General features: G+C 45.2%; 1 protein-coding gene across 1 annotated transcript in view; it reads right to left on the reverse strand.

Annotated features, from left to right (window-relative positions):
* LOC135377712 (zinc finger protein SNAI2-like) overlaps positions 1 to 11,216 on the reverse strand; it is a 33,678-nt gene extending 22,462 nt beyond the window's left edge. Inside the window, exons 1-2 of the mRNA XM_064610325.1 lie at positions 10,777 to 11,216; positions 5,499 to 5,695 (exon numbers count right to left, since the gene is read on the reverse strand). Coding sequence (XP_064466395.1) covers positions 5,499 to 5,577 — 79 coding nt within the window. The 5' untranslated portion in view covers positions 5,578 to 5,695; positions 10,777 to 11,216. The remainder of the gene's footprint in view (positions 1 to 5,498; positions 5,696 to 10,776) is intronic.
* Between the last annotated feature and the right edge of the window lie 2,172 nt (positions 11,217 to 13,388).

Consider the following 13,388-nt stretch of genomic DNA (forward strand, 5'->3'; position numbering starts at 1 on the left):
CATCTGAGATAGGGCCGCAACGGGTGGGTGCCGGTGAAGGCAGTGGCGACGGCCAATCAGATGGGGGGGCTAGGAGAGTGGCTTAGAATGGACCAATCAGATGGGTAAGTTTGGACATCTGAGATAGGGCCGCAGCGGGGTCGCTGCAGCCGCGCCTGGACCAATCAGCGGTCGCGCCGGCCAATCAGCGTGAAGCCCGCTGGGGTGGAGTCAAGTAATGAACATAAACGGGCGGGGGCGGAGCTATGGTGAACCAATCAACGCGCGCGCGATCAGTAGCGGTGGCCAATCAACGGGCGCGCGCGGAGCCAAGTAATTAGCATGAAGGGGTGGAGCTACGGTAAACCAATCAATGCTCAGTCAAGGCTTAGCATGAGCCAATCAGCGTGTGAAGTGGGGGCGGAGCCAATTAATTAGCATGAAGGAGCTACGGTCAACCAATCAAAGATCAGTAGGCTTAGCATGGGCCAATCAACGTGTGAAGTGGGCGGAGCTAATGGCTGCCAATCAGATGGCTTTGGATTTGGCTTGTGTTGGCTTAGAACTGGATTGTGTTGGCTTAGAATCGGCCATCTTGGATTAGAAAAAAAGAGCCCGTTATAGCGCTCGGTTCTTGTGCCGCTCGGTTCTTATGCCGCTCGGTTCTTATGCCGCTCGGTTCTTATGCCGCTCGAAAATTATACAGTCTATATCTATACTACTGACGTTGGCGTCGCGTGCCCCAGAGAAAAAGTGGCAGCGGCGTTACATGTCATAGCATGTCGTACGGCTTCTCGTCGCCCACTGCAGCGGCGGGGACGGTATTGCGTGTGTATGCGGAGATGAACAACGGCATTATGGGCCGTCCTAAGAAGTGTACGTACTGAAGATTATCTTCCTGCGAACTACAATCGACAGGGCGCGCGAACCATGTACGTAGCGACAGGCGAGCTCAAATAAACAGCTCTGTCGCTGTGGTGGATTTGATGCCACCGTAACTTGCGTCATATCTGCCAGTTTTTTTTCTTCATCACATCACGATTACCATCACCATGCGGTGTCTTCATGGGGTCATCGTTGGTGGTAAATTTTTGGCAAAACTTTTTGAAATGCTGTTAAATTTTTATGGAAAGCCTTGTAATATTGTGTGAAATTGTTTTTTTTTGTTTTGCTTTGCTACTGTAGTGGTAACACAATTTCAGTGTACCGCAAACACTGTCTTGCGATCACGTGATGTCACGTGGCCTTCTAAAGCCACGGACGGACCTACACGGTGTAGGGGGGGCACCAAAGCTATGGCAAACGAAATAAGGGTCGAAGCGAAACTAGGTTTACAGCCGCGTTAACTGAATAGCGGGTTTTAATAATAAAAAATAATAATGGGGCCGTGATGTTAAGATTTGTCTGCCTATAGCGAGTTTTAGTACATCGGAAAATGTTCACGATAACAGTTCCGAAAACATGATAAGCCAATCACCCTGTTTCTTTCAAGCAGGTGACATCACGTTGCTAAGCTTGGATTTGATAACTTCCTTTATCGTATCGTTTTCTTGGAGTTCTTTCGATGTACTAAAACTCGCTAATGTCTGATATGACTTAGGAATGATTGTTATGACTTGACATCTCAAAGCACGCTTACAAAACATAGTTTTACGCTCTTCGCTTTATTCAACGGCTTCTTTGATTCCGCGGCATTGCCTGGCATGGTCGCACGAGTCTCTTTCAGATAAGTTTTTAAAGAGATTGCAACATTCAAAGAATATATTTAACAAAGAACAAGCTTTCCCGTAGAGCCTAGGCTTGGTCAGCCTACGCCTTCAGCACGTTTGGAACCCACTTTCGGTGTTCCACGTTTTAGTGCCATTCGAATGCGAGATTAAGACCGACGCGGTCGGCCTGTGGTCGATTTCCATCCGCGCAACGTCCTCGCAAAGCGTGACACACGAGTTGCGCAACTGCTGCGCAACTCATGAGGCAATAACCGCAAGATTCTTACGTGCGACGGTGGTTGATTTTTGCTCATTTCACTTCGCAATTTCAAATGTCAGCCCAGAGCACTTATTACGTCAGCGACGGCGCGTACAACGTGCTAAGAACGGAAAAGTTGCGCTTGATAGTTGCCAGTTGATTCCGCCCAGAAGTAATCTCCCCCGCAACTCGTGCAAGCGAACAGCCGCCTTTCGCATGGCGCAGTGGTTGCGCAAGTAAAGTTGCATCGTGTTTACCGACATTTATTCTGTCCACCCGAACCATTCTAACCCAATATGCGAAGAATGTCCAAACAATGCTTAAATTTATGAATATGTACTAAGTAATAAATAATGCCCTTAATTTCAATGCTTAATACGTTTATTCTGCTATTTGTCCAGATTAGCACGTTAACTATTGTTCTGCGCGGTGAAATTTTAAACACTGATAATAAACTGCATTTTCCTTCCACAATATAATATTGTTAAACATGCTAAACAAACACTGAAGAACTCTGCTAATGGGCCACTTTGGTGTACTATTATGATACACCAAACAGCAATACCATTATGGTATTGTTACGAAGAGGGAGAGAATGAATTGGCATTCGTTCATTCTTTCATTAACCTCTTGGTTATACTGCCGTACTCGATTGCCCCTTTCCTCGTCACAATGTATCGAGTGTTATTACCAGTGATGGCTAGTTAACTACTACATGTAGTAGTTAACTACAGTAGTTAACTACATGTAGTTAAACTACTAGTTAAACTACCTGATTGTACTTAAACAGTAGTTATCAACTACTTGCAGAAATGTAGTGGCAACTACTAGTTAAACTAATATTTCGAGTAGTTGACTACGGTAGTTAGGTTACTGCAGGTGCCAACTATTTCCGATTTTTCCGCAAGAATTACGGCACGATTGTGCTTCCGACTTTTACCTTGAGCTACTCGTTTGATGAGAACGAAGGTTCAGAGTAATTGTGCCGTTCATGTGTACTACATCTTCACTTTTATCAGTGCTTGTGATTCATATTTAGGTGTCCAAGAACGCTATAGAATGGGATTGGTGTTGATAGACAACGTACGTTAAGTAGTTATAGATGCAGTTAAACTACATTGCGGTAGTTAAAGAAGTCGTTTTAACTACCTCTCCTGAAAAGTAGTTAAACTACTAGTTAAACTACGCCATCGCGAAGTAGTTAGTACTAGTTATAGTTAAATCACTGTAGAAGTAGTTAGTGGCAATCACTGGTTATTATATTAGGGCGTAATTATAATAGTAATTAGGCTGTTCTTTGTTTTTTGGGGGGGCGCGTTATCTGTCACCACAAATTTCATGAACCTTTGCTATTCTTCCGCTCTGCGCTCTATGTGTTGGTTGCTAAGCAGTAAAAAAAGACCACTAATAGAGGTCTCTAACGTGCAAATAAATAAATACCGTTCAGCCTGCCACAGCGTCAAGGAAGTGCACTGAAAATGATTCCAACCAGAGGTCTCTAAAATGACCTCACTTTCAATTGCCTCGAGATCGGTCACCTCAGCGATTGAGGAAATGATTTGACCGGGCATAACCTGCCTCCTTACCTCACGAGATAGAGTGAGTCGTCATAGTTACAATACAGAAAATCTTGTCGGAAATTGTAACGGCTTTATGTGTTTGGCAGTCTTAAGAAAAAAAAATCGTCTAGCTTGGTTCTCATTCTCACGACAGCGTATTTTCTACATCGTTTTCATACCCTCCAAAAGAAACCATCACAGCAATGCACAAAAGGCCATAAGGCAGCCCATGATGTATAGATGTCTGTTTATCGTTCGCTCGATGCCTTTCAATATAGGACAGCCACTGAGACCTTAAATAGAGCATGTCCAGCTGTGGCTTCTGTCACAACGCGCAATTATTTTAGCAATCACATACCTGTTGAAATGTGTGTACAGAAATATATTTAGGCTTAATATGTTTAAGCCGCGCAACAGCTTGAGTATTATGCAACGCCTTCACGACAGCAATTCGTAAGAATAAATATCTGTAAGACCAACTATCATTGCCTCTCTCCAAACTTGATAACGGAGCACACGCTCCTAAAATATCGAATTTCGAGGGCATATTAGGCAGTTTTAGCAAACCGTTGGTAAGGTTATCGTGCCTATCGGAGCCAATCGCAGTCGTGCGTGACTCAGAATCTTATCCACTGACTGGTTCCAGTTGGTATACGGTTCGACGCAAGTAACGTTATAATCGGTTTCCGAAAACTCTCTATTATCGACAGCGTTAGTATGAAATCCATGGATCGAAGGCCAAATGGGAACAACTGATTCTAACCCACGAGTGTTGGGTATTCACGTTGCCGATGATGGACACACTTAGCTACTTACTGTACTTGAGAGCCTCCAGCATTTTTGTTTTCCCACTCATAATTATTAAGCCATATCGAGGCCACATAGGACATCCAACATGCGTATATACTTAAAAAAGAAAAAGAAGCGAAGGGAAGAAATGAAGATTTATATTAGTTTATTAGATTATTGTTGATAACCTGGGGCTTTCCCAAGCAGCAAAATGTACTGAAAGTCGGGTGCAATAGGGGTGTACGGGTAAGTGGAAGACCTTGAACAGACTCGTGAAACTAAGGAACATCGATAAGACACATACCGTCCACCCCTATTGCACTCGACTTTCAGTACATTGTGCTGCTTGGGTTACGTCGCCAGACAACTGTGATCATGAGCGACACCACAGTTATCGGGTGTGTAGATTAATTTTGCCCACCTGAGGGTTCTTTAACGTGCGCCGATATATCGACACACAGCACACCACATTCAACGTCCCTCACGGAAGACGGCGTGTCTTAGCAACTTGCACTCTACCACCAATTTGCTAGGGTCCTCGACCGGGATCGAACCCGCCACCTTGGGGTAAGTAGGTGGACATGCTAGCAACTGATCCCACCGAGGCCGGTATTGGAGATTATTGCTATTCCACTTGAGGAATGTCCACAGCCCAATGAGCACCGTTACCGTCGTGCTGCAGGTCGGAAGACCATTTAGGCTACATAGCTGACCTTCTGTGGACCCTCTAAAACACACTTCAAAGACTAGGATAAGCCTCGCACTCTATGGTATAAACACCGAAGAGGATCGGAAAAGGATAACTACCGATAAGTCAGAACCAAGTCAGGTATTGCAACCATATGGTTCCGACTTTTCAGTTGTTGCCAGCTGAACAGTTGGGCGGAATGTGCACTGTGTGTTTGTGTTTGTAAATAAGCGTGGGAAAAGACAAGTGTGCTGCGCACCACAACCAAAATGTCGATTCCCAGCCATCGAAATTGCAGCGCGGTGCGTGAAATGACAATTTCTTGGGTCACCCTCGATTAAATTAAACTATACACATCGATTTAACTTTATGACGAGAAAAGATGTGATCTTTAGAAGAAGAAGAAAAAAGAAAGAAACGAAAAATTCGCATAAAGTACGGAGAACATGACCACCGAAATTTAGAGAGAGAAAAAACAAAACAAAGAAATAGATAAAACTAAATAAATGACTTACCTCTCTCTCCCTGCGTTTTCTCCTGACACTCGACTTCATTCTTGTACCTTCGGTTCGTTATGAGAAATGCTCGGGGCATCGCCTCCGCTTAATTCGACGAGATGTTCACGTCTTGCCAGAGAAGTCCTATGCCTTCAAGTCTCCCGCGGCGTGGGGTTTCCGTTGCGGTCCGACCCCGGTGAAGATCACAGTTCCCTCTGCAAGAAACCTCCAGATGAGGTACGGTGACGTTTCGGGATCGTCCTCTCAACCCCCTTCCCCTCTTATGTTTTGACCCCTCCTCTCCACATCGGGGTTTGAGTGCGGGCTGGGAGGAGGCAGAAGGTATCGGGTGTCGAATTTCGGTAGCGGGCCTTCTTTTTCCTCTCTCTGCTCCGTGTGGATTTTTTCTTCTTTGTTTAGGCTTACCATCCGGCTGTTTCTCTTTGCATGTGTTTATTAGCCGACGAGATGATACAGATAGCGCGTGTGTACGATTGCGTGTTGCAGGCTGGAGCTCAGCGGGGGTTTAACAGTCGTACATCGAAACCCATTCTTCTTATGTTCGCGTGTGGTAATTATTGAATAAGGTACTATTTCTTTCATTCTGAATAGTCCGAGCCTCGTTAATATTCCGAGTGGAATCTTGACACTGTCCAACCGAGCACTTAAGAAATATGGATTTGCGAGTGCCCAATTATTGCGCTTACATTATTTTGTAGATGATGCCACCCGCGCTGATAAGCGCTTATACTAAGCGCTAAATACTACTTTGCCATTCTTTCCTTGATCGCCAAACGTCGTTGAGACTGCGGCACAGAGGAAACGGAATTTGGCTAGAAAGTTGCGGGAGACATTGCTCCTGTGCACAAACAATATCCTGGAAGAGCTAAACAAATCTGGAAACATCTAAACGCCTTTTTATATCATTTCGTGGCGGCCAAACGCGTTTAAACCTGCACTAAAAACAAAAATAATGACTAAACCTACACCGACAACGAAACCTACGCCACACGTATGGACACTCTTGTTTCGTTCTCCATTGGCATTTATATCACTCTTGGGCACGTCTCATCTACAGAAATATTTTGAACTCTGTCCAGTCCTTCAAAGACAGGAGCGCCTCACCCAGTTCTCCTGTGCATTGTCACACTACCCTTACCGAGCTCACTTTCGTTTTTAATTCCGTCTTAGCGTCGAGAAGCAACTGTGATTTTGAGCGGCGTACTAAGCTCACTATCTCACTTCGGGATCCGTAATGCATTAGCGTCAAGCACACGAGACATTTGGCAGTTGGCACTTTCGAAGAAATTCCAATCGTTTTTTTAAGGAGTAGCAAGATGGCGCTTGCCTGGCCGACATCTCCTTTTGTGTGAATAAACATATACCTCCCCCCCCAACCGGTCGAACAAGCCAAGAAGAAGAAGAAGAAAAAACTCAACGGAGTTTACTTCAAAAATTTTCACGTTTTAGGATTAACGAGCGACACTACGCATAACTGGCATCGAGATAGAAGTTTAAGTGGCAGTCGCGCCTTTGGTGGGGATACAGCCTGATCCGACGCGGAAGTGTGCAAGCATTTCTCCCCGTTTCAACGTGGCCAACTCGAAATTGCGGACGTTCGTGTTTCATGTATCAAGGTTTTAGTGCATGTTCGAGCGCGATGCTTACAGCACTAAAAGGGGTGTGAGCCTTTGTATATGTATTCACAAAAAGTGTTGCGCTGCAAGGGCGTGGATCGTGAAATTTGAGATAGGAAAGATGTGACACGTAGAGCAAGCACTTCATGAATGAAGATATTCCTTGAAGTGTTCCAAAAAGTTTTCGTCAGAACTTCGCAATATTATCTCTTGTTGCACGTTTGTGTGGCGCTTCTTGCTGGAGCATTTTATTTAAATTCCGTGTTAGCGCCGCGAAGCAACTGTGGCTATGAGCGGCGTACAGATGTGGACAGATGGAGAGCAGGAAGGAATAGGGGAACAGGGGGGCGGGTTAGTATGCGTCCTGGGCCAACTTCAGGGGGGAACTGTGCCGACATTCGTCTAGAAAGTCGAAAGGAAACCCAGGGCACAGCCTCCAGGCAGCACAGCCGGTACGGGGATTCGAACCCGCTTCACCTCCCAGTCTCGGCGGGAATATTTTATTCGCCTCCTGTACAATCCTCATCTCCAGCTTTGCACGTTACATCTCGACGACTGAAGTCTAAAAAAAAAAAAAAAAAAAATCCGTGGGAATTCCTTACGAAAAACCGCGAGATTTTAATCGGAATAGTGGCCACATGCTTTCGAATTCATGAAGAAAAATGCTACCTCTGCTTGGCAAATTTTCAAGTTCAGTTAATAAACTTAGCTAAACTAATGCGTGGCACGAATGCAAAGTACCATAGCGTGCGGTAAAAGCTGAATGTCATGCTGAATGCTCAAGATGTTGCGAATGGTTATGTCATGTAGCTTATTTTTAACAATTAAATAAGAGCTTCCTCGCCGGCCACACTGCGTATAAAGTATTCCTCCTGTACTGACATTGCACACCTCATTCTTTTAACCTCGTTCTATGCACTACCACACGGTTTCAGTAAATAAATTGCTCTTTTGTTAACTTGTAGCTGACCTCAAAATAGCGTCAGAACAGTACTCAAGATGTACGCAAATCGAGATCTGTCTGTTACTTTACTTCTACATATATGTCTTCGTTGTCGTTTTGGGCTCGATACTTGCGTAGACGGCCTCCAGTCGTAGCCCATCCACTGCAGCAAACCAAGTGGCTGGCAAACTACATATACATAGTGTTTTATTTTTATGCGACACAGATTTTTCAGAAATAATGACTGGCTTCAATTCTCTTATCTCACATTCCCCGAAAACCTCCAATTAAAAAGTTAGTTATGAATGTTAAGTAATTATCTAGTAGCTACATACTCTCTTCGAAGGAATTGTCGCGCTTGCCGTATAACTCACCCGCAAAAACGGCATGTATTCTATTCCCATACTTTTTATTTTTTTAAAAATCTTTATCTAATAAAAGAAAAAAAAAACACACGTACATAGGCTCACTTCAATTTGAAGATACTAAACGGCACTCGTACATGGAAGTCAACCCCCCCGATTCCAAAAAAGAAAACTTTCCCACAAAGACGACGGAGCAACAAGTGTCCCGTGTGCCTCGTCGCCTGCTTCGCATCTGTGGCAGCACTGTTCCCAACCTTTCCCAGCCGCGCCCTTGCCTTTAGTTTGGCCCACTGACCTCTCTTGCGTTCATGTGTTTTTTACTTGTCGCCGAGGGAAGATTATGCTTGAGAACAGAGTCGCCTGGTACTAAAAGTGAAACTCGACACCGGACCACTGCGGTGTGCGGAGAAGGATGGTTGTGGTCGGGAAACCCTAAAAAATACGAAGGCTGTTGTGCGTCAGCAGGTCTCTCTCGCCCTCTTAGTGCAGGCGGGGAGGAAGATTCGGTTGTAAAGCGGAAATTTTATACCGTTATACTGTGTGCGAGGAAAGTGTGTTTGTTTCATGGTGGAGTCTTCTGGTCCTGGGCCACGCAGTCCGGTACTGGACGACGGATTTATGATGCGTAAGAAGTGGGTCACGGCAGTGAGATGCTTTAACACAGAAATTCGAAGGATGAGCGTTAAAGCCGAAAAAAGTCATATACGGTTGCCACACACACACACACAAACAAAAATCTAATGTAAATCTAACGTGGGAAATTCCGCAAAAAGGCTACTGAGGAGCCATAAACAGTTTACGGAAACTATACCCTTGCAGAGGCCCACCGTCGCCAGCTTTGTACATAAAACGAGTCATTTTGTTGCTTGCTCTAGCCTCAACTTTTGGTTGATCCAATCGAGTACACCAGAGGAGTCTAGACACAGAGTGTCCCAGCTAATGTGCACAAAGATTGTAAAAAAGACGGAGCGCCCTATACACGACTGAAATTAACAGTGTGTTTAGCAGACGTGTATCGAAGTCCCCAGTTATTTTTCATTGCGCTTAACTAATTAATGAAATAAGACTAATTAGCTAACTTTTACAATATTGGTTTAAGGGCCGAGATGCGCATGTCGACTAGAAATTCGTAGAGCGCCCCGACCGAAACACCTCCTTTCCCTTCTTTCCCCCTTTCTGTTCTAGTAAATATATCCCTCTCCCTCACACCGAGGTGTTTCAGTACAATTATCCTGCACCCCGCATTAATTGCTCCGCACCCCGTGTAATTATTTCTTGGCGTCGCATGCAATACACCAAAACAACTAGGAACCTCTTCCCGTATAACACATGACAGTTACCGCAAGCGTACGCCATGGTGGCAGCAGAAGACATACTGACAGCTGCCCATAACTGTTCTTGTACATTTCTGAAGCCATATAGTAAGGTATACTGTGCCGTGGTCTGGCGTAGATTTTCACAATAGGTTCAAAGAAGCACGTACATGCATACAGATACACAAGAGCACGTGTACACACTGTACCAGAACGCATCAACCAATAGATTGTATTGGTTCAAGCGTGTCGATACCCACAGACGTTCATGCACATTCCAGTCAGATAAAAAAAACTAGCGAGTTCACTTTACTGCGATTGAGGGATGCCCACATGGAAATCTGGTGGCATCCATCAACCGTTTCGTAAGAAACACATGGTCGCAAAAATACAAACGTGCCAAAGCGTTATACGCCTGCGGCGCGTCTATAGGTGGCCGTCCTTTAATGCCGTACATGCAATCTCAAACAGACGCAGGTCCCCGTGGAGCCGTCCACGACGCACAAATCTCCCTCAGCAACATGCCACCATAGATAGACATTCAACGATCACCTCTCGAAATGCTGGAGAACGGCAACACGCGTGTTGATTGGATAACGTTTGCGAGCACTTCAACTACACTCTGAAAACAGGACTTCGTCGAATAACACGCTCAAGGTGCACCAGCATTTAGAATGAAACCGATCTGTCTTCTGATTTGTTGAGGACGAGGGACGTACGCCATTTTTGTATCACTTTACGCGTGTGTAAAGTGTTACAGAAAAGGCGCATACGCCTCGGAAGACAGAACGACGTCCCTCTGAATACTCATTAGCCATGAGCGTGTTATGTGGCCAAGTTCTGTTTTTAGAGTGTAGAAGACAACCGTTGGAAGGAGATTAAAAACTCTCCACAACGGATGCCAAGGCCATCTACGGATGATAAACTAGAATGCTCAGTGTAATTGATACGTGGTCGCTCTGAAAGATGAGTAGACACGTAACCATGTAATCGATGAACGAACATGCCCTTTCGACCTCACATCTGTAAGCGACTTACCAGAAATCTACCAAGGTAAATATCCGACAGAAGTTGCACTCCGCTGCAAGCCTAACTCGACGATGACATCTAGCTCCCAGCCCCGGTTTCGTCATCAACCTGCGCGCTTAACTGCGCATCTCCGCTCACCATCATCCGTAAAATTTCCAGTTTGTACACAGAAACATGATAAGTACACTGAAGACCACTAGCAGCGTGTGTAACGTCTCCACAAGTCCTCCACAGCTGCCGAAGCAGAACCTTCATCCACGATGCATAACTCTCGTTCGCTTCGATGGGTTCGACTTCTTATTGTCGTCTGCGTAAAACAATTTCAACTGTCGCACTGTGTTTCCCGTCGTTCGTTGATATCCAATCGTACTTGATCGTTCAGGTTCGTGATTCCACGTGCGTGTATTCCCACTGTCTTGGTCCTAACCCACGCACTAACAGGTGGAGGCCCCAGCACTTGTTGGAGCCTCTTGTCTCGATGTCTGCACGCATGCGCTGTTGCTTTTGCTCTTGCTTTACTCGTGCAAATTGTTGGTCCGCTGCCCATCATCTGGTTCCGAAATATCTTGGGGCCGCCGGTGGTTCAAAATAACCTGCTCCCACCTTATGCTCTGCGAAGCTTCGAGGAGCTACGATAGCAGTGAGCAAGCGTAAAAAGAGGCGGAAAGACAAAACACAAATTTGCGAGTGGTGCAAGTGTGCTGAAACCTGGATAGGATTCAAGCAATGACATCATTTGCTTCCCGAAAATGCATGGTCCGTCTAAGCATTCGGCAACAGACGACGTGCTCGCGGTTGGCGCCGTCTGGTTTCGGCTTCGAGAGTAGCTCAGCTGCAGTCATTGCCTCGTAGCAGGTAACCACGTGTAATCCAAAGGCATCAGTTACTTGAACTAGCCGGGCAACAAAAGCGTCCGACATTTTTTGTATGTCACCGAGTCGTCCGATTTTCTCAAATAGAGCTCGTGCTGAAACCGTAACGGAGTTGCGACACTTCGTTCCAAATTTGTCATTTGCATATACGCGCAACATGATTCGTCCCAAATCATGTTGGACAAATGTAAAAGACTACATCGATGTGAACCTGCATTCCGTATTTCACACATGAAAAAGATGCGTAAAAAGCTGGCACCGCGAATAACGAATCTCATCCGACTCTGATATAATGCCAGGCATCTTCGCCATCAGTGAGGCCGCCGCGGAAGAAGTCACGTGCTTTCAAAATCAAATAGAAATGGCATTATATCTCAATACGTACGACACGTATACAAGAAATTCTTATTTCCTGAATACTCTGGCGTGTAGTACAATGCCTATGCTATGATGCAACAAACGGACCTTTATCCAATCGATGGATCTTCCACTGTTCGACATCTATCAAACTCTCACAACCTCTTTAGCACAGAAAAGCCTTCAGTGCATTTATTTATTTATTTTTTTTGGGGGGGCCGGTGACGTAACCCAGAGCGGAAGGACCCCGGGAGAGTCGGACGGAATATGATACAGGGCGAAATCTGCGTAAATTTCGTATGTATTACGAAAAAAGGTAGAAATCAATATCGCGGTCAATAGTCACTTTGCGGGGGTGTCCGTGCTCGCACACGCCAAATACAGGTGACACGGTCCACATATGTGGTGCTTCTGATTCGTTTATCCCATTGCTTTAACTGTAACGCCGAAGGTTGTCATAAAGTGCGGTTTGGCGCCGCGATGACGTGTGACACTTCGCCCCGCATGTAAGTTATGCCGGATAAATGTAAAAGACGTTTATATGCACCGATGTAGATCTGCATTCCAAGTTTTACAACTAACGGGGTAATGGACACTCATCCGGTTCTGACATCACGGCTGGCATTTTCGCCGGCCGAACGAGAGGTCACGTGCTTACGAGTACCCATTGGAAATGGCTGAGGGTCTCGCCGTACTCTCGCTCCTCTGACGTTCAGAGCTCGAAGAGTGTTCGTGGGCTTGCATCTCGCCATCTACGCTACGTAGAATTCTTCTTCTTTTTTTTCACCGCTCCGGCGTACAACATAATGCATGCGTGATGCAATCAACGACATATATCAAAGTGTAACAACTCACAACCCGTTTAAGTTTCGTGATCTCCGAACTGAAATGCATTGACGACATGGGACTTGTAATGCAACGACCTAAAATGGGTGTAACGAAATCGTAGTGCGCCAAGAGTACCTCGTGGCTATATATCACACATCACATCAATTGAATCAAATCAATCCCACAGTGGATTATGTTTAATGAAACCATGCCTAGTACAAGATGGCAATACTGTGATTTACCATACGTGTTATTTCGAAAGAAAAACTGAATGCAGTTTTTGAATGGAGAATAAATTAAGAATGGGTGATGGTGCGATGGTAATCTGACAAATAAATAAAAAATTGGGATGTGAGTCACGACGAAGTCGAACTGGCTACCCCGGGACGGTTACACACAGAAAATACAAACAGATGAACGAGTTAAAGTGGTGGAGTCCAACATGTTAAGAATGTGATTTTTAGGGTTAGCCCCGGGAGGCAGTGAAGTCGCTGGAAATCATCGGTTCATTCCCACCACCAACAGAAGGCTCGAGAAGTGTAATGCTTCATATTTCAAATTGAT

Source organism: Ornithodoros turicata, chromosome 1 (genome assembly GCF_037126465.1).
Source record: "Ornithodoros turicata isolate Travis chromosome 1, ASM3712646v1, whole genome shotgun sequence".
NCBI lineage: Eukaryota > Metazoa > Arthropoda > Arachnida > Ixodida > Argasidae > Ornithodoros > Ornithodoros turicata.